At 35.4% G+C, this 23,705-nt stretch overlaps 1 protein-coding gene across 4 annotated transcripts in view; it reads left to right on the top strand.

The window, feature by feature from the left end:
- The window catches only part of LOC139695366 (uncharacterized), a 36,821-nt gene that overhangs the window by 1,921 nt on the left and 11,195 nt on the right, over positions 1-23,705 (top strand). The window contains exons 5-11 of one of the 4 annotated variants that reach the window (XM_071594088.1): positions 920-1,193; positions 2,719-2,879; positions 5,652-5,834; positions 11,308-11,441; positions 12,817-13,068; positions 15,231-15,391; positions 22,256-22,385. In XM_071594088.1, coding sequence (XP_071450189.1) covers positions 920-1,193; positions 2,719-2,879; positions 5,652-5,834; positions 11,308-11,441; positions 12,817-13,068; positions 15,231-15,391; positions 22,256-22,385 — 1,295 coding nt within the window. Of the gene's footprint in view, positions 1-919; positions 1,194-2,718; positions 2,880-5,651; positions 5,835-11,307; positions 11,442-12,816; positions 13,069-15,230; positions 15,392-22,255; positions 22,490-23,705 lie in introns of those variants that run through there. The other 3 variants (XM_071594087.1, XM_071594089.1, XM_071594090.1) reach the window with 3 other exon arrangements.

Genomic DNA, 23,705 nt, shown 5'->3' on the forward strand with positions numbered 1-23,705 from the left:
TGAGCATTTTTTAAATAGGAAATATTTTTATTAAATAATATTTTCTCAAATTGTTGATAAACGTATTTTCCCGTTAGAATGCATCAACGATCCAACAGAAACTGTAGAATATTAGTATTACTCTCAGCTTCTGTTTGAAACTTACATATTTTAAATGTATTAAGTATAAATTTTTACTCATAATGAGTTTGTTATATCCAATTTCAGTGGTAGGATATGCTCCCAATGAAGTTTTTTTAAGTGCAAGTATTTTTATACCTGTTTTATGTAACAATTGATATTTTCTTGAATTTTCATATCCATCCCTATGCAGTATGATTAATTGGTTGACATGAAAGTATATAACCATGGATAATTAATATGGCCCTTCCTATTAAATGACTTTAATTACATGAGCACATTATATGTGGAAAAGCATGATTTGATGACTGTGATGCCGTCAAATGAATTTTCTTTCTGAAGTAATTCAGTGAATCCAATATCAATATTTACCATCATGTCCATATGAAAGGAATTTGTAATTTTCCACTAAGGCTGTGGAAAATTACCAGCTCCTGTAGCATGGACATCACACAATTCCACGAAATGTGGCCTGAAAATATAAAGTATATTTAACAATACGTTTGCATTCAGAATGAAGTTCTGTACACTGCTTGCTACATCCTGACTACTTTGCTCAAAATGTTTAGACTCAGTTGCCTAATATTTTATTGGTTCACTTTAGTCTGCCGATTTTGCTATTTATTTAAATTTTAATTCATCTAAAACATATGAAGGTTATGGGTTGACCACAAAGTGTTGCTTCACAAGAGATGCAATATATGTTGAGTGTGGCTGTGCATGTTACTGGCAGCCGTTTGCACTCGGGTGTGCGTTTGTGCGTTGCCTTTTGTGACCAGTTGGTAGATGGCACCTAAAGAAATACTGTGTGACCGGAGTTTCCTAGTCTCTCCTGCAGCTGTTGGTAGTGGAGTGGTGGGGCCTCCAATGCCTCCCCTCCCCCCACCTCCCCCACCCCAACACCTCACAGGAGCAGCAACTGTCCCTCCTCCTAGGCAGCCAGTGCAGCACCACATGGGTGTCAGTCCTGAGGTGTCTCCGGCAGCTGCTCAGTTGGCAAGGATGGTGGCTGAGGGTGGGGATGAGATTGAGGAGATGGCGAGGCAGAAGAACCGAGATGATCCTGCCATGTGGTTCGTCTCTATAATATTTTATAATTTTTATTATTTCCAGGACATAAGGTATTAATGAAGCTAGGGTTTGATTTCCACCTCGGTAAATTTTCCCCTGCCTTGAGCTAAATGTTTTTGGTTGTCATTGTTGTCATTTCATGTTTATAGTCCAGTGTAAAAGGCTGACTGTTTTCAAATTGGTACTGCAAATAGTCGTAGGAATACTGAGGACTCACTGCCCTAGGAGCCTAAATGTCCAATTAAGCTATGTTGTTTCATTTTAGCCATATAACCTCCATCACCCTATTACATTCCCAATATAAGTACACATTGTAGAAATAATACAGTTCTTCATTTTTTGGGGATCAGTAGAGTATGAGTGAAATTAACCTCGTCTGACTTTTTCATGCTGATGAACTCTATCTTTAAATATCAAACTGACCTTCGGGTTGATATCTGAGATTTTTTTAGTCCCCGCGTGAGAACTATAGGGAGGACACCTCAAGTACAGGGTGCTGTGCAAATTTCGGACCAGTTAAACAATTTTTCCAAGCATTTTTGTTACAAAAATGAAAATGTTTACAAAATTGTTTGCACTAAATTATTTTTATGATCATAAACAAAAAATGTATTCAATGTATCCCCTACTTGGTTAAATGACAGCCTCCATTCTTGGTCGGAAGCATTCGCAAGCCTGTTTTAACATGCCAGGGTCCATATTGGCAAATGTAATATCAATGATCGCTTTCAATTATGCAACATTTGGATGTCTGAACTTGTTGGTGACACTTTCAACCACACTTCACACATAGTAGTCCAATGGATTTAAATGGGCTGTTGCCCAGTTAGGCAGATGCTGGGAAAGTATTGGTCGTATTTTAATGGCGTTAATGGGACTTGTAGCGGAAGTCCTCCGCAGCAATTCGACGCATAGTGCTTTCTCTCACACCATCAACCGATGTGAATTATTTAATTGATTTCCCTGGATCCTTAAAAATAAACTCCTGAGTCCAATGGGCCCAGGTTCAAATCAAGTAGTGGCAGGTTTTTTCTCTATTGTCCTGATCTTTACTTCGGGCGCTATGCAAAAAACACTTCCAAGTGGAGTATGCCACCTGTCGAATGGGATGTTAAATTTTGTATTCCTAAGTGCTTTTGTTAAAAAGTAGGCTACTGCCAATGATAGGTTTATTTTTGCCTTTATTCCATGCCCTGAATATCCTACCACTTACTCTTATTCCTAATGGTGCGAATCAACCTAGCTGTTGGTTGTCTTCTAATGGCAATGATTGTTATTAAGATTTTCATTTTAATGAGTTAATTTAATTGTATAATCCATTGCTGTCAAAAACAGTAAAATAAAAGTAATTGTAGTGTAAAGTGGTGCAAATTGATGTTTTAATGGAATGAAGATCCAAACATTTCAGAAAAAATAAGAACCCCCTCCTTATTTAATAAAGTGTTATTTAATATTCCATGTCTTTCGTAAGTTGGGAAATATCTTATAATTTATGTTTGTCTGATTTTTACTCTCATTTATTTCCAGGTTTTTGTATCAGATGGACAGTGTGGCTTATATCCAATATAGGTGCTTAGTAGATAAAATTAGAAATGTAAAACAGGAAGATGAAAAGGATAAGAATGTTGGCTTTCCTAGAGAGCAGTATAATCTTGAGGAAGAGGACATTAAAACACATCTAAATGAGAGTAAGTGAGTTTTTACTTTAGTGTTCACTCTCTTCAACATCATAGATATATCCAGTGATGATATATAAAGTCCTGCCAGTCGACATTCCCCAATATCTCTCTCCCATTCCTGTATACTTCCATTTGTTCATTGTGCACCAACAGGTTTAATTGGTATTCTACCATATGGGGAAGGTTTTGAATTCACTCAGTCTGTACAGTGGTAATTTTCTTTGTCTCTCATAAGAAAGCACAATATTGCATCTTACAATAATGAACTATTCTTCAATTCTTCATATTTACTTTCTCCACTCATTCTGTTTAACATGCTTACCCTATTCCAACCTTCTTGTTTGCTTTATGCTCTCTCCTCGATCACAGTCTTCAACATTTTATCACCAGTCAAAATATTCGACTTTGACTTTTCAGCCTTCTTTGGATTTATTCCAACAACTCCTCCTCCTCCTCTGTTGTGCCTACCATTTCCTAATTAGTTTTCCTTTCTTTCCTTTTTACTTGTTCCATTCTTCTCCCCATCAACATCTCAAAAGCCCCCTATCTATGCCTATCATTTTGCTTCATCAAGTATGGTTCCATGCCATTCAAAGCCACGCTCCATATCAAAATTGGAATGAGTCTTTTCCTGACATCGTTTCTTTCCTTAACTAGCTTATTTGCATAATGTGATTCTTCTCATGATGTCCTTACTACTTTGACTGTCTTGGTCGGTGAATCGGTATGAATTGTGGAATTTGACAATCATCTCTTAAAAGCCCAATAAGACTGATTTTTTTATCCAGCATTGCCGGAGCTCCATCAGTTGCAATGCTTACAAGTTTATTAAGAGGCACATCGAAAGTTTTCATTATGGAATTTAATGCATTTTTAAAACTGACACAGTGGGTTGACTCTTGAAGTGCTACTAAATCTAATAATTATTCTTCAAAAATGAAGTCAGGTGAAACAAAATGTATGAAAACTGCCAATTGGGGAAGATCTGTTATATCTGTCGATTCGTCAAGGGCTAAGCTGAATGCAATACAGTTCTTCAAATCATTTTTAAAATTATATTCAAGAGATGTGTTAATTGCTGTTGTGTGTTTCGAGATGGAATTTGCGAAAAAACTTTGTGCAATGCTGCATTATTTGGATCTAAAACTTAAAGTACATCTTCCAAGTTTTTTTAATAAAATCTCCCTCTCCATACATGGGTTTCGCATGAGCAATATTTGAGGCAATAACAAAACTGGTGCTAAACGTTGTCAAAATTGACTTTTGTTAATTTAAATTTGATTTTAAAGGAAAAAGTTTATCTGATCTTAAATTGGAATTTGGTGTATACTAATTAGAAAACTTAGGATGATTCTTTTCATAAAGTCAGCAAAAATTTGCTAGCTTTATAATTTTTTACCATTGAATTACAGATAACACAATGATTTTCCGTTATTGTCAATTAAAAAGAAATTCTCTTCCCACTCATTATTAAAACTTCTATTTTCTTGCTCGTATTACCTTTTTTTATTTTCATTATCTGTCATCATATTTTTAAAAGAACTGGAAATAAATAAAGAAATTTAGAAAATACAAGTCTTGTGTTATTAAAACAATAACAACATGTGTTATATACTATGAAACAAATTATAGTTAATTTAATTTGTTAAGTTAACTATAATTTGTAATAAGTTATTTGTAGTAATTTGTTCGTAATAAGTTGGTTAACTAAAAATTACAGATTACAAATTATATCTGTAGCAAGAGTGATGCAATTTGCTTCCTTCAGAGCACAATCTCAACTGTCCGTTGGAATGAAAGTTTACAAATCCAAAATGGGTCTGGAGTCAGTTGATTATGCCACTGTTTATGTTAGTTCGTGCAGTTTTCAATGAGTCATTTCATTCTTATCTTGGAGGGAAATGAAATTTTTTGCAGCATTGCACTTAGTCTTTCATATATGTTGTCAGTAATTTAAAAGACATTTTGAAACACACACGGAATGATAATAATTTTTAAAAATATAATAATACAAAACTGAAAATGAAGCTCGGGTACATTTATCGAGAGCCACAAATAATCCTTCAAAGAGCCGCATGTGGCTCGCAGGCCTCAGGTTGGGCGCCCATGTTATAGTCTCTACTAATATTTTCTTTACTTAGGGTACTTATCATCAATTCCATAATACTGGGGTTATTTTTCTTCAAAATATTTCAAAAGTATATGATCTGCACTAGTTTGTTCCCTCTTCATTAAATGTTTGACTTAGCCCTCTTACTTATTGAGATTCTCATCACTGGGTTTCTTGTTTTTAATCTTCATGGCATACTTTTTCTTTTGATCCTGTTAAACACTCGGCAATTACTGCTATATTTTTGCTACCTGACAAATATATGGATTGGAATTTAATGCAGCTCAAAATATAAGATTCTTTGCATTTTTAAGCTGTAATTTTAAGAAATAATCTATGGTATGTATAATATAGCAAAATATAAAGGATAATGAGTGAAGAATGCAAAATGTTTGGAGTGAATAATCAAGTGTATATATTAACAACTAGTTTTTCATGTTTTTACATTTCAGGTGGTAGATATGTTTTTCAGCAAAAGTATGCATTTATTTCATGTCTAGACTTGACATAAAGATGATTGATCTTCAATCATGAGATACAGTTTCATAAGTTTCATATTGATTGTGTTATGAATTTGTAGCCATTTTGTATTGTGAAAAGGCCTAAAACTGAAATAATTGATTCCTGAATCTTCTGTCTAATACTAATCCATGTTGAACTTCACATTTTAGATCTGGGTAAAAGATCCATTGATGACTGTCAAAGAGATGAAAGGTCTAATGAAGGTGGGGAGAACAGGGTACAAAGGAAAAAGAAAAGAAGAAGCAGGTGGGATCCAGAGGATTCCTCTGGGAGCTCATCATTCACTGGAGATGGTCCAAACATTAAGGAGCAGCCTGAGTCAAGAATGTTAGGTATGCTGGAATTTAGATTATGTATGTTGTTCTTAAATGTTACATTCAAGAAATATAAGTTTCTACGCCATAGTAATTCTGTATGAATTGAAAGACTTCAGTCACAAACTAGCTGTATCTATTTTTTTTTAATTTAAGATTGATCATATCTCTAGTTGTCTCAGGTAACTTATTTAGAAGCTTGTGTTCCAGGTAGTAAATAAAGTTTGGCGGTATCAAGTATTTATGGAATCTTACTTCAGTTTTTGTTTTATATTTTTTGCCATAATGGTGCACATCTAAACTTGCTAGTAGAACTCATGTTCTCCTTAACAAAGATCAATAACTGAAAAATATATTCACAGTTCTTTGGCATCCAAATCCTTGAAAAATGAGTTTTCATTAGATTTTGGTGAAAAATGATTCTAAATACATTGGTTTCTAATTTATTATATTTTGAAATAAAAAGCTTTCATGGTGGAACTATATTCAATACTAAAAGTAATAGTAAACTTCCCAATAAATCTAACCATCTTAATCACCTAGATATGGGAGAATAATGAAATTGCAGGAACAACACTTTACGGTACATTAACTGGTATTATTTGCGTTCTGCTTAATTATAGTTATTGTTTAGTTCTAAAACCTCTTTCTTTTGATATAATGAAATTTCAACAAGAAAAATTGTACATCTTGAATATAAACTTAGCTACAAAGCAATTCGACTCAACTGCTTGAATACATATTTGATGAATTTTCCCTTTGTAAAAGAATAATTGATGAGAATACTTATTACTTGGACCACTTTAAGCTATACAGCAGCATGCATAAAATTAATACCCTTTGCAATAGCAGTAAATCTTCATATATACATAATTGGAATTTGCTTTTTGTCACAATTTTCAGTTTTATTACATCCCATACAATTTCCTTTTTTTTTCTGACAAATTTGGAACCTTGTATTTGCACGATTACATTTTCAGTTTTTCTGATGTTTGCATCATTGTGTGCTATGAAAAATTCAAATTTCTAAAACAGTTATATAAATCAGCCTTTATGAAAAACATTTTTGACTTAGTTTCAATCACAAGGTTTGTATAAAAAGTATCAGTAACAATTTTTCCTGATGTGTGCATGAAGTTCTGAATTCAGACTGTCAGTTAAGGGTGCGCATGGTCGCAGATTATATTGGCATTGATAAGATAACAGTGCACATAACAATCACTGAAACATTTTCATTGCCAAAGATCACCATGAAACTTGTCCGGAGGGTCTTCATGAAAGACCTAGAGCATAGTTGAGTGTCTGCTTTTGCAGCAGCATTGCGACAATTAACCAATCCCCGTACAGTCCCAACCTGGCACTAGCAGACTATTTCCTAATCCCAAAAGTGAAGTCATCCCTCAAAGGACACCACCATGGCACCCTAATTGCTATCAAAGAAGCTTGCATGTATACCCTTAAAGACCTTCCAGAATCCACCAATCAGGGAGCCTTTGGAAAAGGCCCTAACTAAAGTGTGTCAATACTCAAAGGATGTACTTCAAAGAATTTGGAGGCATTATAGTAATATCTGAAATAAACCTATTTTTCCTAAACTTTTCCCAATACATTTTTATAAACCATGTATTCACCTAAATGAAAATGTGAGAGAACAGATATTGAATGATTTTAGCGAAGAATTTGAATATTGTTGGCAGTGAAGCACCCTTAGTGATAGAAATGTGAACTATTGGCACTTGTAATCTCAGTCTGCCAGTAGAAGATTTGTGCTATGAAATGAGTTGAATGGAGTTATTTATGTAATTTATGCATTGTAATAACTTCTGAAGGAGACTATTCATATCGCACATAAGTTGAAAATATGAGGAATGAAAATGGCTTTGGCCCAGACAAAATGAAGCGTGAAAAATGCAAGTGACTGACAACTGGATACATTTGTACTGCCTTGACTTAACATTTATGACAGTGACGGGCTCCTGAATAATAGTTATGAAACATACTTTATCGCATCAAAACTACACTGAATCAAAAAAGATCTTATCATCTTCAAACAATTTTGAAAGTTAAACCACTGATTGCACTAGACTATGATAAGGTAGCTCAGATTCACATATGATGTGATTTACTTATGAATGAAAATTTTATCCTGCTTAACACTAGGTAGATGTTGAAATAAGAGTAGTTTTTAGTAGCACCATTAGGGGTGGATGAGAAAGCTGGAAGGGTGGAGAGGAAGGTGGTGCATCGGCATTAGCCTACTCTTAATGAAAGGCGCCATGGGATCTGCAGTTTAACGTCCCATCCAATGGACAGGACAAACATTTTCAAGTTGATTCTCATGATGGAATCTGTATTGATCTGGCAAAACATCTACATTTGTCTAAAAAGAGAAAATATGTCAAGAATTCCTAGTATGAAGATTTCCTGAAACAGTGGTTTTTAAATGATAGGTCTTCAAAGATCCCCTTGAATGGCATCATCATAATAAGAGAAAAAGCATTGTGCATTCCCATCGAAGGTTTCACATCATCAATTGTTGGTTGGATTAGTTTAAAAATGGGCACAATCTTGTATACAAGACTGTGTGAGGTGAAAATAGAAATGTTGATGTCAAGACTACAATTCAGTAAAGGTGTAAGAATTTAATAAACTTCTTGCAAGATAATAGCCCAAAAGATGTTTTAAATCCAAACAAGGCAAGGTTATTTTTTTAATATGCTGCTAGCAAAAACACTCTGCTTCAGAGGGGAACAATGCCATGAAAGGGTGCTTAGCAAACAAAGGCTTACTGTCTTATCATTCACAAACGCAGATGGTAGTGAGAAGCTTCAGCCGCTAATGGTTGGTAAATCAAAGACCATTCCCATTAGATATACAGCAAATTTCTAAACCTGAATGATCTCGGAAATATTCGAGGATGAGCTTCATGCTCTGGATGCTAAAATGAGGTCTTAGAACAGGAATAATCTGCTGTTTATTCATCAGTGTCCAGCCCATTCACCAAATGTTGACTTGAGAAATGTAGTTACAATTTTTTCCTGCAAGTTGTATCAGTCAGCCGCAGCCATTCATTTTAGGTATAATTCGCTCATGATTGCACAGGGATTCATACCTCTGCATGATTGGGGTAGGAATATAAGGTGGTCAAATTGAATACACTACACATAATGGGCTTGGTAACAAGTTAAGGCTTCTAAACTACATATCTGCTTTAGGAAGGTAGGATTTTAAGATGATGATGATGTTTTAGACAATGACTTCAGTAATTATGGATGTAAAAGTGAAAGTTCTTCTTTTCCTAAAGTTTGCATTTTCCCACATTTTACACTTCTTTTCTTTTCTGAGGTCCCTAGAAAAGTGCAAATATAGGATTTTAGGTGTATGACACCCTAGATTATCCGTCACAATTCTGAAAAATGTTGCCAATGGAAACCACCTTAATGACGTAACCCAAGAATGTTATGATGGACATTATTGAGAGAGTAAGTCCTGGTAACTATGGGGCTTGACCCTTTCAGCCATGTGTCTAGCCCAGTACTGAAAAAGAGTTAAAGCATTTACTGCCATTATCTTATGAAATCCTTGCAAAGCAATAACACCAGCACCAAAGAGGTACAGACTTTTTCACGCAAGGACTTTCAATGTATGGAACATGTTGACGACAGGAAAATAGAAAATATGAAGTGAGAGGTGAAATATAGTTATATTAGGGCTGCGCAAGGTAAGATGGGAGGGTAGCGGGGATTGTCTTTTTGCACCATTGCTCAGGGTATGTCCATCCAAAGCCTTAATCTTAACTTGTATAATACTAATAATGATAATTAGAGTTCTGTAATGCTATAAACTTCCTGGAAAATGTGAAATTCCCATGTTCAGATTATAGGGTGCGGCACAAAAATCCGGACAAATTAAACAATTTTTATGAACGTCTTTTTATCACAAAAATGAAAATGTTTACAAAATTGTTTGTATGATCATAAAACAAATATATTTAATGTATCCCCCACTTGTTTGAATGACGGCCTCCATTCTTGGTCTGAAGCTTTCAAAGGCCCGTTTTAGTGCATCACGGTCCATATTGGCGAAGGTTGTTTCAATAATGCAACTCTCAATGATGCAGTGTTTGGATTTATGGACTTGTTTGTGACCGTTGGGACCACGCTCCGCACATAGTAGTCCAACGGATGTAGAAAATCTGGGCTGTTTGGAGGCCAAAATTCTTTGGACCAAAACGTATCTATGTTGTTGGATAACCAGTTTTGCAACAAATGACTCATTTGGGCAGGTGCACCATCATCCTGGAGAACATACGGCCCTCCAGATGACACAGTTCCCATCCGCCACTTCACTAAATTGTCAGAACATACGAATAAACTTCTTTGAAGGTATTTTCCCAATTTGTTAAAGAAATGCAGTGGCATGACATCACCCTCACAGGACAGGACTACTAGCAAGGGAATATTCGCTGTACATTTTGTTCTGGAAACTACAGAGACATCTTCAGGGTCATGGGTGGGCCAGCGGTCATTCTTATGATCAATTTTAACATCCACAGTAAAAACATTTTCATTAGAAAAAATCAAATTTGTCCAGCAACATTGTTTTTAAGGCACATAAAACTGATTGCAATGTTAAACTTTCTTTGCTCTGGCAGCTTTAGAAAGCATCTGTCTTATTTTAGTGCTGTAAGACTTGTAGCGGATGTCCTCCTCGATTCGATGCATAATCTTTTCACTCACGCCAACAGCTGAGGACAATTTTTTTATTAATAGCACTGGATCCTCAAAAATGAGCTCCTGAGTCTGTTAGATGACAAGGAGCCTCCTGAAAGTGATCTGCTTTGAGTGAGTTTTCCTTGCTGGTGTTGCAAAACCATTCTCAGACATTTCTAACTCATTATACTTAGCAACAACATCATGTATTGTCGTTCTAAGGTACCTGAAGAACCAAATAATTTCTCTCCCCGAGTAACCACTGCATACTTTCAATAATCACAGCTCTTTGATTATACTCCGCACTTATTCTCAGCATTGCGACCGCTTTGACGTTTTGACTTTTCAGTACTTACGTCAAGCTTATTTGGGGGCCAATGACGACCTCTATATGTGGTATAAAGCAATGGGAATCACAAATTGAATTTTTTCTGGCCGCACACTGTAAAGGCCACTGTTGTTTTGCTTGTACTCCTTTGGTTTCATGCAAGTTCTGGTAGTATACCAAGCACAATGCAGCTAGCAATAGGTCCCATATTTGAACCTGGGACCCTTCAACCTTAAGTGAATGCTCTACTCAACTGTCTAACTTGTCACTCATGCAAACATATTGTTCATGTATCACTATAGATCAATTAACTTATTTAATCATATATTTTACTTAATTCAATGCATAGTATAAATGTTGGCAAGTTCTTTACATTTTAAGTTAGAATTGTGGCAAGATTGCTTTTCTGTTTTTTTATTAGTGATGCCTATATTTTTTATCCTTCTTTCAGGAAATACTGGAGCTCAGATTCTTCTTAGCAAGGTAACAAGGACAGATCCACAACTCATACAATATGCCATTCAAGCATTTGGAACTTGTGATTTGTCAGAAGAAGACTGGAAGAAAGCTGAGGATCATTATAAGGTATAATAGTTGCTGTGAAACTCTTTAAGAACCAAGACAAGATATCATTTCAAGGGCTATTTGATAAATCAGGTAAATTCAAAGGGAAATATGTATGCTGGAAATTTTTATTCTCCAAATTTTTACTCTGAACAATTCTAACAATGCCTGATGGTCATTTTGGTGAAAAGATCTTTTGAACTTCAGAGAATTGACATTGACAGAGTTGATGATGGTGTGTTTTCAGAAATTTTTTTTCCTCTCAGCCTATTCTTCAGATTTATCAATTACAAAAAGTCAAAGGTAACCAAATCTGGCAGGTGGGTTGGATTTAGTTACACGTCAGACCTCAATTCTTATATCCTGACAATACAACTGATTAAGCTTTAGTTGTTGCATTCTCTTGGGTTAAAAACATTTATGAATTACCATTGCCAAAGTTGTATATTTTTACTTTATAAATTACGTTAACATTGTATAACCATTTTTTTTGGCTTCAATGGTAGTATTTGAATACAATCCCTGTTGTTTTTCATCACATTTCATGAACATTAATTATGATCTGAATCTGCAGCTGCTCCTGGAAAACTTCAAAATTCTCTTCCTAAATCTATGCCTAACCAATATATAATGTATTTGGAATGTCTTGGCATTTTCCACATCTACCTGTTTCTATTTGTGTTTTTGAATGAGTTGTCAGTATATATAATAAAGTCATTTCTCCCGCAAAAATGATTGATTTTTCCCAATCATTCCTTTTTCCCAATCTCAAAAACACAGTTATATCTCCCCTTGTCTACCAAGTCAATTTCTCCGTCATTCATCAGTTTCCTTCAAAAATGTTTGCAATCACTTCCAATTTCTGATCATATATACTTACTCTTTCTTTCTTTATGTAGAAATTTCAGTTTTAAAATAGTTTGCCTTGGCTGGGACTTGAACCTAAATCCATTGATTTCCAATTGCTTTTTCCAATTAAACCAATTAAGCTTCTGCAGCATTCTTCTACACTGTAAATTTCTAGATGCTTCAAATGAACAACATTTTATGATGAATTTCCTTGCATGCAGTAATACAAGTAATCATAGTCTGACACATTACTCTACAGTCAATGAGTTTAAAGTCAACATAAAAAGGTGTTTTCCTTTTCATGGATTCAAAGAACTGCAGGAGATGTCATGCAATGTGCTTAATGGAGTCCTCCCCTCATATACATCACAATACCAAAATTTCATAGTGTAAATATCATTTTACTAGAATGTAAATCCAGATGTTGGATTCTGGTTGGAGTCCCTGTTGTGAGAATTATGCTTTCGCTGTATTATATTTTTGAAAAAATAAATTCTTTCTTCCTGAGTTCATAATAGTAAAGCTTCTTCTGTCCTTTTCCCCAAAGATAAATCTGCTGTATCAAGATATGGTCAAGAAAAGGCAAGAAATAGAAAGGCTAACACGTGCTGGGAAGTTTAAATATGAGTATGATAGTGATGAAGAAACAGAAAGTGGAGGAACATGGGAACACAAGCTTCGTTCAGCTGAGATGGAAGCAACACAATTGTGGGCAGAGGAACTGACACGGAGAGCCCAGGGAAAACATCACATTGGCGATTTTCTACCTCCTGATGAATTGGAAAAATTTCTGGAGAAGGTAGGTCCTTTGAACCTAAAATTAACTCAGTGTATGAGTTAAATCCCCCTCTTAACTTATTCCACAAAAGTAGAAGTACTAAAAGAAAATGTACTGCCAGCTTAAAATTCCTTTTGGGAATGGTTATAATTTTATGTTTATTCCTCGGATTGTAATCTGAATATATTATTGCACAAACACGTTCAGGAATAATTAATGACCAGTGAATTTTCTTTACGTGTTAAAGGGCATAAGGTATTGAATATTTATATTACTATTTTCAAAAAAATATTGTTGTACTTATTTATTAATTAAAAGGTATGCATCATTATGAAACCTGGCAATCACATATGCAACAAAAGTCACCATAAAAAATCATTTGTGGGACCTTTTATCTTCAAAAAGGTCTCAAAATTGAGCACTGCTTAAAATCAATATCTCAATAAAACAAGTGCATGCATATGCTTTCTGCAAAGTGCTTGTGCCCTGCTAATCCAATTTGAAGGGAGAAAAGTTTATATGAATGAGAGAACTATGCGGTAAGTATGTAATCAAATGGAGATGATTATCTTCTTTAATATAATTAAGCATTTAGAGACAAAACCTTTGGAATAAGTGTGCTATAGGCATCATAGATAGATAAAATTACCTATTTTATAATAATAATTAGTAATGATCTGCTATTGCAATAAAAAAGCATAACCTTTTTCAAATAATTTTTTTTTAGCATAAGTAGATTTTTAGTTTGGGACTTAAGAAGGTTTTGTAGAATATTAATGCTAGACCACTAAAACCTATCACCCTAACAACTTCTCCCATCCTCCAAACAAAACTATACTTGTGTAGTATTGTTTGGAGGGTCACGATATATATATAAGTGCGGTCTTGTCTTGTAACCATGCCTTAAGGTATAAATTTTCTATGAAACCTAAGCTATATCAGGCTTTTTCTTGGCGAAAGTGTTATGTATTCTGCAAAAAGGTAAATAATTGTGCATCACATCTATGCACATTGAAAGAGCATTCTTGCTGTTCGTTTGGCCCACTGGGCGTTGTGCTATGAAATAACAGCGTGCCTACTGCTGCACTAAAATTAAGTATTAATCATTTGATAATTCGAGTGGTAGTACTATGGTAAATGAACAATTCAAAATGAGAATGATAACTAACATAGGTACGTACTGAAATTATATTGTTTTATCAAGTAGGTGAAAGTAATCTTTATTATGGGGGGCGACTAACAGCTATGGTCATTGCATCATTAGGAATAGGTGGGTAATTCAGTACAGATGAGATGCTCAGGGAATGGAGGAAGAGTGGAGAGAGACCTGATGTTGGTATTTTACTTCTCTTTTAGTGATAGGGATACTCTTTAGCCCCTAGGGGTTCACAATGCAGCATCCCATCTGATTTACAGCATTCTCCATTTGAAGTGCTCTCCACTTAGCACACTTTTAAATAGGGGTTGGGATTCCACTGAAAAGTCCTGTCAACTCTGGGATCAAACCTGGAACCTTGGGGTAGGAAGCCATTACATTAGCCACTGCAACATCCCGTTTTCCAGTTAGTGAAATTATTTATAGAAAGCATTTCAAACCAGTTTTACTGTAGCATACTCATAATGTACTTTAGCTGTTAATGTTCATAGAAATATCATTTCCTGGCTCGATAACCGTTCACGTATTTTTATTTCTTTGATTATAGCAATAAAAAATGCAACACAATGTAATGACATGGATAAAACACATCCAGATGATTAAGAAAGTCAAAAACTCCAAATTAAGGCCACAAAACCTCAAGGGAGAAGAAAATGTTGAAATATTTGTACATTTAAATTTGGCAGTGATGGATTACAGTGGAGAAACAAGATATTAAAATGGGGACCTAAAAACATGAAAAACTAATTTTACCTACTCTTTAAGTTATGCTACCCCCACCACAATTGCAATTTGCCAAAGAAGGCCTACCCTGGTTTGTACATTGTTCTAGGTAGTTATTTGAGAATTTCAGGACTCTTCAAAAATGTGCTGACACACTCACTTCATGACATGAAGAAGAGGCCCAGTGAAGTGGGTCAGAATGGCTCAGGCTTTTGTGTGCATTGAAATTTTGAATAAAATCATATTTCTATCATGTGTGCATTTCAAGCTCCAAAAATTACAAAGTTAATCATTAAAATTTCAGTACAATGCCGCCAAGGAGGGACGGGAACCAGATCTTTCTGATTACAAAGAATACAAACTGAGAGAAAACAATATTGGGTTCCAAATGTTGCAGAAACTCGGGTGGAGTGAAGGTCAAGGTCTTGGAAGTGATGGACAAGGAATTATTGATCCTGTCAATAAGTAAGTACCATGTTGAAGGATTACTTTTGATGAACCCCCCATCAGATATTGAATCATTTTGAAATAATATAGTAGTGATTACCTCTAGATGCAGATACAAAATAAATGATTAAAAAGGAGCCTGAATATGATAACTTCAAAAGCTTCCCTATGGAAGGCTCTAGCTTTGCCACCACATGCTCCTTACATACAAGCTGGCGAGTGTGGTCCTAACAAAGTTTTCTGTTCAACTGCTGAAACAATTTGTTTTAGGAGGGTTGTGATGTAGTTTTTTTGTTTAACCAACCGTTAAGTTTCTTCTTGAATTTTTTGTACAGATTTTGCCTTTTTGATATGGGTTCAAACTTCATCAAATAATGGTGAAAGAATTCCTTGAAAATTGCTAATATGTTACGGAAACCTTCGAAGTTATAAATGGTGCAAGATTTCTTGAGATTTTAAGTCAACTGAACTTTGCAGAATTTTTTGGGGGGATCTTCGCTGGAAAATTTGCAGTTTGGTGTCATTCAGGCTTCAGAAAAATGAGCTTGAAACCACTACTCAAAGCTGCAAGACCTTGTCATTCACACATACATAGTCTGTTGATAGTGATAAGAGGTGAAGCACTTATGTTTACTTTTAGTAAACTGAAAATGTTTGCTTTTAGTAAGCCTTACTAGACTGCAGTTTAAGTTTCAGCTAGATCCATCACATGGTTTCATTTTTATAGCTGATGAAACAACAAGCCTTTGTTTTTTGTAAAATTGTTGTAAAAATGGAAAAAAATGAGTTTTGTGTGGTGGTTAAACTCTTCTATTTAAAAGGCTTAATGCCATGAGAGATCACAGTGGAGGCAGATGAAGGTCATGGTTTCAATAGTACAATCCAGAGACGAAGAAACCGTTTAACTGTTGTTTTCGAAATACGATGCAGCTCCAAAGAAGGCAAAGGTAGTGGCATTGGCTGACAAGGTAATGGCCACAGTTTTTTGGGATGCAAATGGAAACATCTACATTGATTACTTGCAAAAATGATAAACGTTAAATGGAGAGTACTATGCATCATTATTGAACTGGTTCAGCAAAGAAATCAAGAGAAAACTACTCATTTGGCAAAGAATAAATTCTCTTCCATCAAGACAAAGCACAGGTGCACACCTGTGCAGTTTTGATGGCAAAAATTATGGAACTAAAGTTTGAGTAATTACAAAATCCTCTGTATTCATAATATTTTTCTCCAAGTGACTTTTTTAAATTACCGAACTTGAAAAAATGGTTTGATGGAAAATGATTCACGTCGTTCAAGGAGATCATCGCCAATGCAAATGCCTATTTTGAAAACCTTCCAAAATCCTGCTTTTTGATCTTTTGAAAATGTTAAAGAAACCCTGAGAAAAGTGTATCGAGCTGAAAGCAGATGGTGTTGAAAAATTTTAAAAAACTTACTGAAAGTGATTTGTTTTTCAATTTTTTCGTAGTGACTTATTGAACAAGGGATGTAACTGCCTGAATCGCAAAGTATTTAAACCTGGAACTTTAATAACACACATAAGAATTTTCAAAGGACATGTAACTTGACTTGTAGGTTTGAGAAATCATCCCATAATGGGAGCTGAGGTTATGGATCTGCAGTAATATGAAAATTTGCACCTCTTATTTCTACTATTGTGGAAAGTTAAGGCTGAAACAGATTGTTTAGTCTTGAAATTTAATTTTGTTGAAGGCTAAGCATTTCTTTGAGGGGATCTTTAGTCTTCAATCTTCCATGAATCCACGTGTGATGTCTCCTCTAATTTCTTTCGGTGATGACTTTAGTTATCAAATTGAAGTCAATAAAAGGTCGAGAATCGAGCATCTCCTGATTCCAGTCCTATGGGTAATTCATTAAAATTAAACTTTTATTCTTCAAGCCAGAGTGGCATTACTTGCATTGACTAATTCATCCCAAATAATGCATCAACTTCTTCTGCATTATCATAAAAAATTGGCAAAAAATTTGCTCGTCATCAATTACTTCATTAATCTAGCATTGCTTATTAAGAGTTTCTTCAGTTTAGGCATTAAATAATCACAGCATTTGTTTTAGTGGATTGTATTCAGTCCAATGTAGATAATAATAATAATATACTTTATTCATCTTATAATCATATTCACATATGGTAGATGTCGTCATTTAGGAACATACAGTTGTTCCTGGATAATATAGTATACAGCACAATATACAATCACATAAAATACTTATTTGAAAATATTTGCATACATACACTTAGTATTCTACTCACGCAAGACCTTATAATTTTAGGCTAGTAAAGTCGAGCTCATAATACTCCTCTATTGAGTATAAAGGATTGGAGGTAAGCCAATCACGCAGCACCCTGCGGAACACTTTATTGCGGGCTGACTTTACAGATTTTGGAAGCATATTAAACAATTTGATAGGTAGACCTTCAACTTTGTAAGTCCTATCTAGCCTACAGTATGGAAAATCCATATTAGACTTTGCTCTGGTGTTATGGCTGTGAACGTCAGCCCTAGTGGAGTACATTCTCGTATTTTCTTTTACATGAACTAATGAATAGAATATATATAAATTGTAGATAGTCATAATTTTTAAATTTAAAAAGAGAGGTCTACAGTGTTCAAGTGGACATGAATTAGATAAGGTACGGACGGCCTTTTTCTGCATCACAAAGATTAGCTTAATATCAGATGCATGCCCCCAAAGTCTAATGCCATAAGTAATATTTGAGTGAAAGAATGCATAGTAGGCATTAATTAAGTAGTCCTTACTAACATATAATTTCAATTTCCTGAGCAGAAATAAGGCTCGGGCAAGTTTCTTCCTAATGTATAGAATATGAGTACTCCATGTTAACTTGGAGTCTATGTAAAATCCCAGCAGTTTCACAGGGACAGGGTCTGGTGTAGCACATTTTAGAGTACATATAAGATGCCGAGTTTTATTGGGATTCATATGGAGATTGTTGGGAGAAAACAAGTCCACTGCCTTTTTAAGTATAGTAGGAACTCTATTCATCGCATCAGAATGATGGGGGGAACTATGTAGGAAAGTAGTGTCATCCGCATAGAGGACACAGTCAGTAATCATATTGGGGCACAAGTCATTAATCATGACCAGAAATAAAAGAGGTCCAAGCACAGAGCCCTGAGGCACACCATATTTAATATTTAATGGTTTTGACTGTTTACCATTTACATAAACTGACTGCTTACGATCAGATAAGTAGGAAGAAATAAATTTTAGTTCAGTATCCTTAAAACCATAATATTTCAACTTATTTATGAGAATTGTGTGATTAACACAGTCAAAAGCCGAAGAGAGATCACATAATGAGAGAGCCAAACATTGATTACCTCCAAAAGCCTTAATGATTTGCTTTATAACATATTCAACAGCTTGGGTTGTACATTTGTTGGGTCTGAAACCAAACTGAGTCGGTGTAAATAGATTTAAAGATTCAAAATAGTCCAGGATTTGGGTAAATACAACTGATTCAATGATTTTAGCAAGTGGAGAAATAATTGTAATAGGACGATAATTGTTTGGAGAACTGATATCACCACGTTTGTGAATAGGAATGATCTTGGATATATTCTGTGTAACCTCTACTAATGGTAATACTCACTAGCAGGCATCTCCAAACAAGAAACATACCAAATTGCACCAATTATAAATTTTAATAAATGCTCCTCTGACCATTGGTCTCACTCAATAGAAGCCATGGTCAGTTTCACGTTTTTAAGACTCAGTGCCTAACATCATTGGCCATTCTGGTTATGAGTCAAAGGGTAATGGGTTAACATGATGTGTGAAAATGATCAAGAGGCAATCGAGTCTTGATGGAAAAACTAACAAGAACATTGTTGATAGCATGAAGAGGACTTTTTCAGTATTGAGAGGACTGTGCCCTTTTCCTAAGGTTCACATTGTGTCTGTTCAGTAAGATACCTGCTGTAGAATGAAAGCTGTACCAGGTCTGTTCAAAAAAAGATTAGTCTGTTTGAATAAATACTTAATTTATTAGTTACCATTTAATCATGCATATTGCATTCAAAATACAGCCCTTGGCTGCCTATGCAATGCTCCCAACATTTTTTTCCAGCTTCTGAATGCCACCTAGAACCCTTCTTTCAGGATAGCCTATAATTCTGTGTCACAATTTTATTGGATGTGTTTAATAGTTTCAAATCAGCATGCTTTCTAGGAATTTCAACTTTTGAAATAGGAAAAGGTCTGCTTGAGAAAGATCCATAGAATAGGGTGGCTGTGGGATCACCAGTGAGCTGTTTTTGGCTAAAAACTCCATAACAATCAATGATGTGTGCTGTGGTGTGTTGTAATGAAAGCACCAAGACTTGTTTTTCCACATTTATGGTCTCTTCCACAACACGGTGTGTCTTAATGTTCTTATAACCTCTATATAGTGCTGCCCATTCACTGTTTGTCCTTTGGGCACTCATAAGGAAAAATCCCTTCCCAATCAAAGAAAATGATCAACATCGGTGATCAACAATCCCCATTCGATCACATCATCCATGGTATCATGAGTCCCGGGGAAATGGCCCCTTCAACTCTGAAGACTGGGCTTTGGTTTCAATATCATAACCATAAACTCAGGTTTTGTTGCCTGTGAAAAATATTTTTAAGAAGTTTTGGTCACTGTTTGAAAGCTCAAGCAGTTCCAGGCTGATGCCAAGACATTTTTGCCTCCGTTCATCCATTAACACTCACGGTACAAGTTTGGACAGCATGCCCAAAATTTCTGTCAAAATAGTGAAACACCATCCAACACTAATGTTAACTTCAATGGCAATCTTCCTGACAGTTAACCTACAGTTTGCATGCACGAAATCATTCACACTGTTGACATGGGCATCGTGTATTGACTTCGATGGTCATCAATTTCTCAGTTCTTCATTGTTCAAGTCAGACTGGAAGCGGCCGTGCTAACAAAAAACACTGTGCCCAACTCATAGATTCAATGCCATATGCTTCTTGAATCATTGCATAAGTTTCAGTTGCACTTTTCTTGAGGTAAAAACCAAAGTCAATGCACATGTTGCTTCTCTAGCACCTTCAATCTCACCGACATGAGAATTTCTACAGCAAGGGTGTGCAAGCTCAAACAAGAATCGCTGTTATGCTGAGACAAGTCGAGATAGGTTCACAAGCTAGGCGGTGCTTTACTTCTCACAGATGCCGCTAGAAGGAAACATCTCACTGATTGTGATCCGTCAAGCAGTTTGAACATAGAAAGACCAGTCTCAACTTTATTTATTCAGACCTTGTAAAGCAGAGAATAATGGGATACTCCTAAGTGAGTATGATTTGTGAGTTTCTTGACCCATTATTGTGGAGAATAATAAGGATATTATAGCATATTGTCCAGTTTATGATGATGAACTGCAATCTCTCTCTTGGTCTGTATTTCAGATAGTAAGTATTATACATGCCATTCTAAGAACGTATTAGGTCCTCTCCTTCTTTCTTGACGCTACAGTGGAGAGTAGCCTTAGACTTCCTTCAAGATGCCCATCCATTTTTCTCTATTCTGTTCCATTTTCAACCATGTTGCAACACTTCTGACAACTCTCATGACCATCAAACGTCTTCCAAATCCTGTATTCATCTCTTCCTTTGTCTGCCCTTTCTCCTTCCATATGCCCATTAGCAACCTTTTTGGTATCCTATCATCACACATCCATTCCACCTGATTTAACCAAGCCAGCTGTTGGAAATAAGCAAATGTTACTGTGTTCACCTTTGAAAATGCTTACTATTTCTCTGTTAGTTTATATTCTCTATCTCTCAAAGGGATCAAGATGATGGGGTGGCTAATATACTTGCTTCCCACCCAGAGGGCCCGGGTCTGAATCCCAGCAGCGACATATATTTATCAGTGGTGTCCCAATCCCTACTTAAGTTGCTTTGTGGAGGGCACTTTGAGTTAGTCCGCCATCCTTTGGATCGGCTAAGTTAAGCTGCAAACCCCTTGGCACCTTTCATTAAGAGTAGGCTAATGCCAACACCAGGTTTCTCTCCACCCTTCATTCTTTCCTATCCATCCCCTATGGTGCAAATGACCTCAGCTGTTGGTCGTCTCCCCTAACAACTACTGCTGCTCCATCTCTCAGTGGGTCATAAATCCTCATTAAGACTTTCTGTTCAAATACTTGTAAAACATTCTCATAGGCAACTGACATAGCCCATGCTTCAGATAGTGGCCAAATGACTGTCTTACATGACTGGCCTAATGAGTGTTTTATTTAGCTTAATTTTCAGAGTTCTAGATATAAGGTTTGATTTCAAGAGCCCTTGATAAGAGGCTTTATTGCAAGAGGTTAACATTAGCGTATTAAGCTCGGTTTCCAGCTATTATTCTCTTAATCATTTCCCGTCTCCAGCTTCTTCTCTTAATCATCTCCCCTGTCACCTGCTCCTTGAAATTTAATACATTACCAAAGTGGCTAAAATACTTAACACTTTTTAAGTTGTATTGCCAGAAGGATGCATTTTGACAAAATCTTCTATATTCAGGTGTCATTTTCATATATTTTTTTACCTTCATTGATTTTAAGAATAATGTTTTAGGATCTAGAGTATTTAAATTTGCAAGATATTATTTATGAATTTCCATGTAAAGCTTTGCATTTCAAAGTTCCTTTAAATCTATAATTCATAATCACCTTCCCCATGGTCTTCAACCTTGGCCCCAAGAGCTGTTGTAAGCAGTTGTGCACTGTGTTTGTTTTACATCCTCCAATATATGTTCTTTTTTAAGTATTGTTTTTAGTGTTGATATGTATGTACCTACACGTACATGAAATGTATGGTTGAGTGACAATAAATATATCTTTATTTCAGAGCTTCATCTCGTCCAGAAAATCAAGGCTTAGGACTTGACCGTCCCGATGATGTTTCCAGAGATGATGATGAATATGAAGCTTACAGAAAAAGAATGATGCTGGCGTACCGATTTAGGCCAAATCCATTGGTAAGAAAACTGGTTAATGCTTTGCAATCTGCTGTAAACAATTGAGGTGGTATTTTGCACATTAAATTAAACCTAATGTAAAACTCATGTAGGTTAACTGGCAATTAACAAGACATCTACTCTGTATTCACAATATATTACAAATGAGTTTGTGCTCTTAAAAATATGTACTTTCATTTCTCCCAAATCTAACATCAATTATCCAGTGGGTATTCATTTAAGGAAGCTACATTTGCAATTAATAAGAAAGTGAATTTTTAGCGGTGCTAAATTTGTCTCCACAGGTGAATGTTTATGGTGAGCCATTTACCTTATCATTATAAAATACTTTGCTTAGCTGTAATTTTATATGTTGCTTTTAAAGAAGGGCAATATTTTTAGGACACATCTGCAATATTTTACACACTACCATATGAAGCACTCAGTGCAATGTAAAATATTCATTGCACCAATAGTTAACCACATTATTTGTTGTGCCTAAGTTGGTATTTTAGGTACAGCTGTTGTTTCCTTGCATACAACATTTGAATTCTCAAAATACTAGCATTAGTTACACTTATTTTACTAAAGGCAACATAGCAGGGTTGTGAAGTTGGGTTTAGAATAATGGAACCATTCTATAATAACTATTCATGTACGCCATCAATATCTTGAATAAAGGGCAGCCGGGAGTCTTCGAACTCGAGCTCTATTTTTTATTACTGCAGTAATATTGCACATGATAATCAGAATGCTTGAACTAAGGCAATTTTATTTGGTAGTCTACTATTTAAGGTAGGTTTTGTATGGACTCGAACCAAACTAAATTTCTACTGTGGACAAAAAGTGTCTAAATTTCTTAGCCTACTTAAACAAAACAGAACCTGACACCTCATAATACAGGGAGCCCTTCTTCAATTTTTCATAAATTCTACCTCCAGTCTGTCAAACATGCCAATCTTTACCTTCCCTTTCCTAATGCTTTCGCTAGCCTAATGTTTTCATCTCTCATACATTTTCAACCTTTCTCATACCCATCAGAATGCTCAGTTATGTACCTCATGCAGTTTTAGTCTTACAATACTTAAGGCTATGAATAAAATAATGTAGAAAATAGGATATTCACTTTCTGAATATCCCAATACTTAAGTGGTGATCATTTGAAACACACATCAAGTTGTTTGCTGTCCAATGTCCCCTGTCTATGGCAATCTTTAGCATTTTATCACCAATTAAAATTTACTGAATCCACCTTTTGTGCCTCTTAGATTTCTCCCAACAGTCTTCTCTCCGTCTTCGCAATGCCTAATATTTTCTTGTTTATTTTCGTTTCCGTCAATT

The sequence above is a fragment of the Hetaerina americana genome, unplaced genomic scaffold (assembly GCF_022747635.1).
Source record: "Hetaerina americana unplaced genomic scaffold, ioHetAmer1.1.p SCAF_6, whole genome shotgun sequence".
Classification (NCBI taxonomy): Eukaryota; Metazoa; Arthropoda; class Insecta; order Odonata; family Calopterygidae; genus Hetaerina; species Hetaerina americana.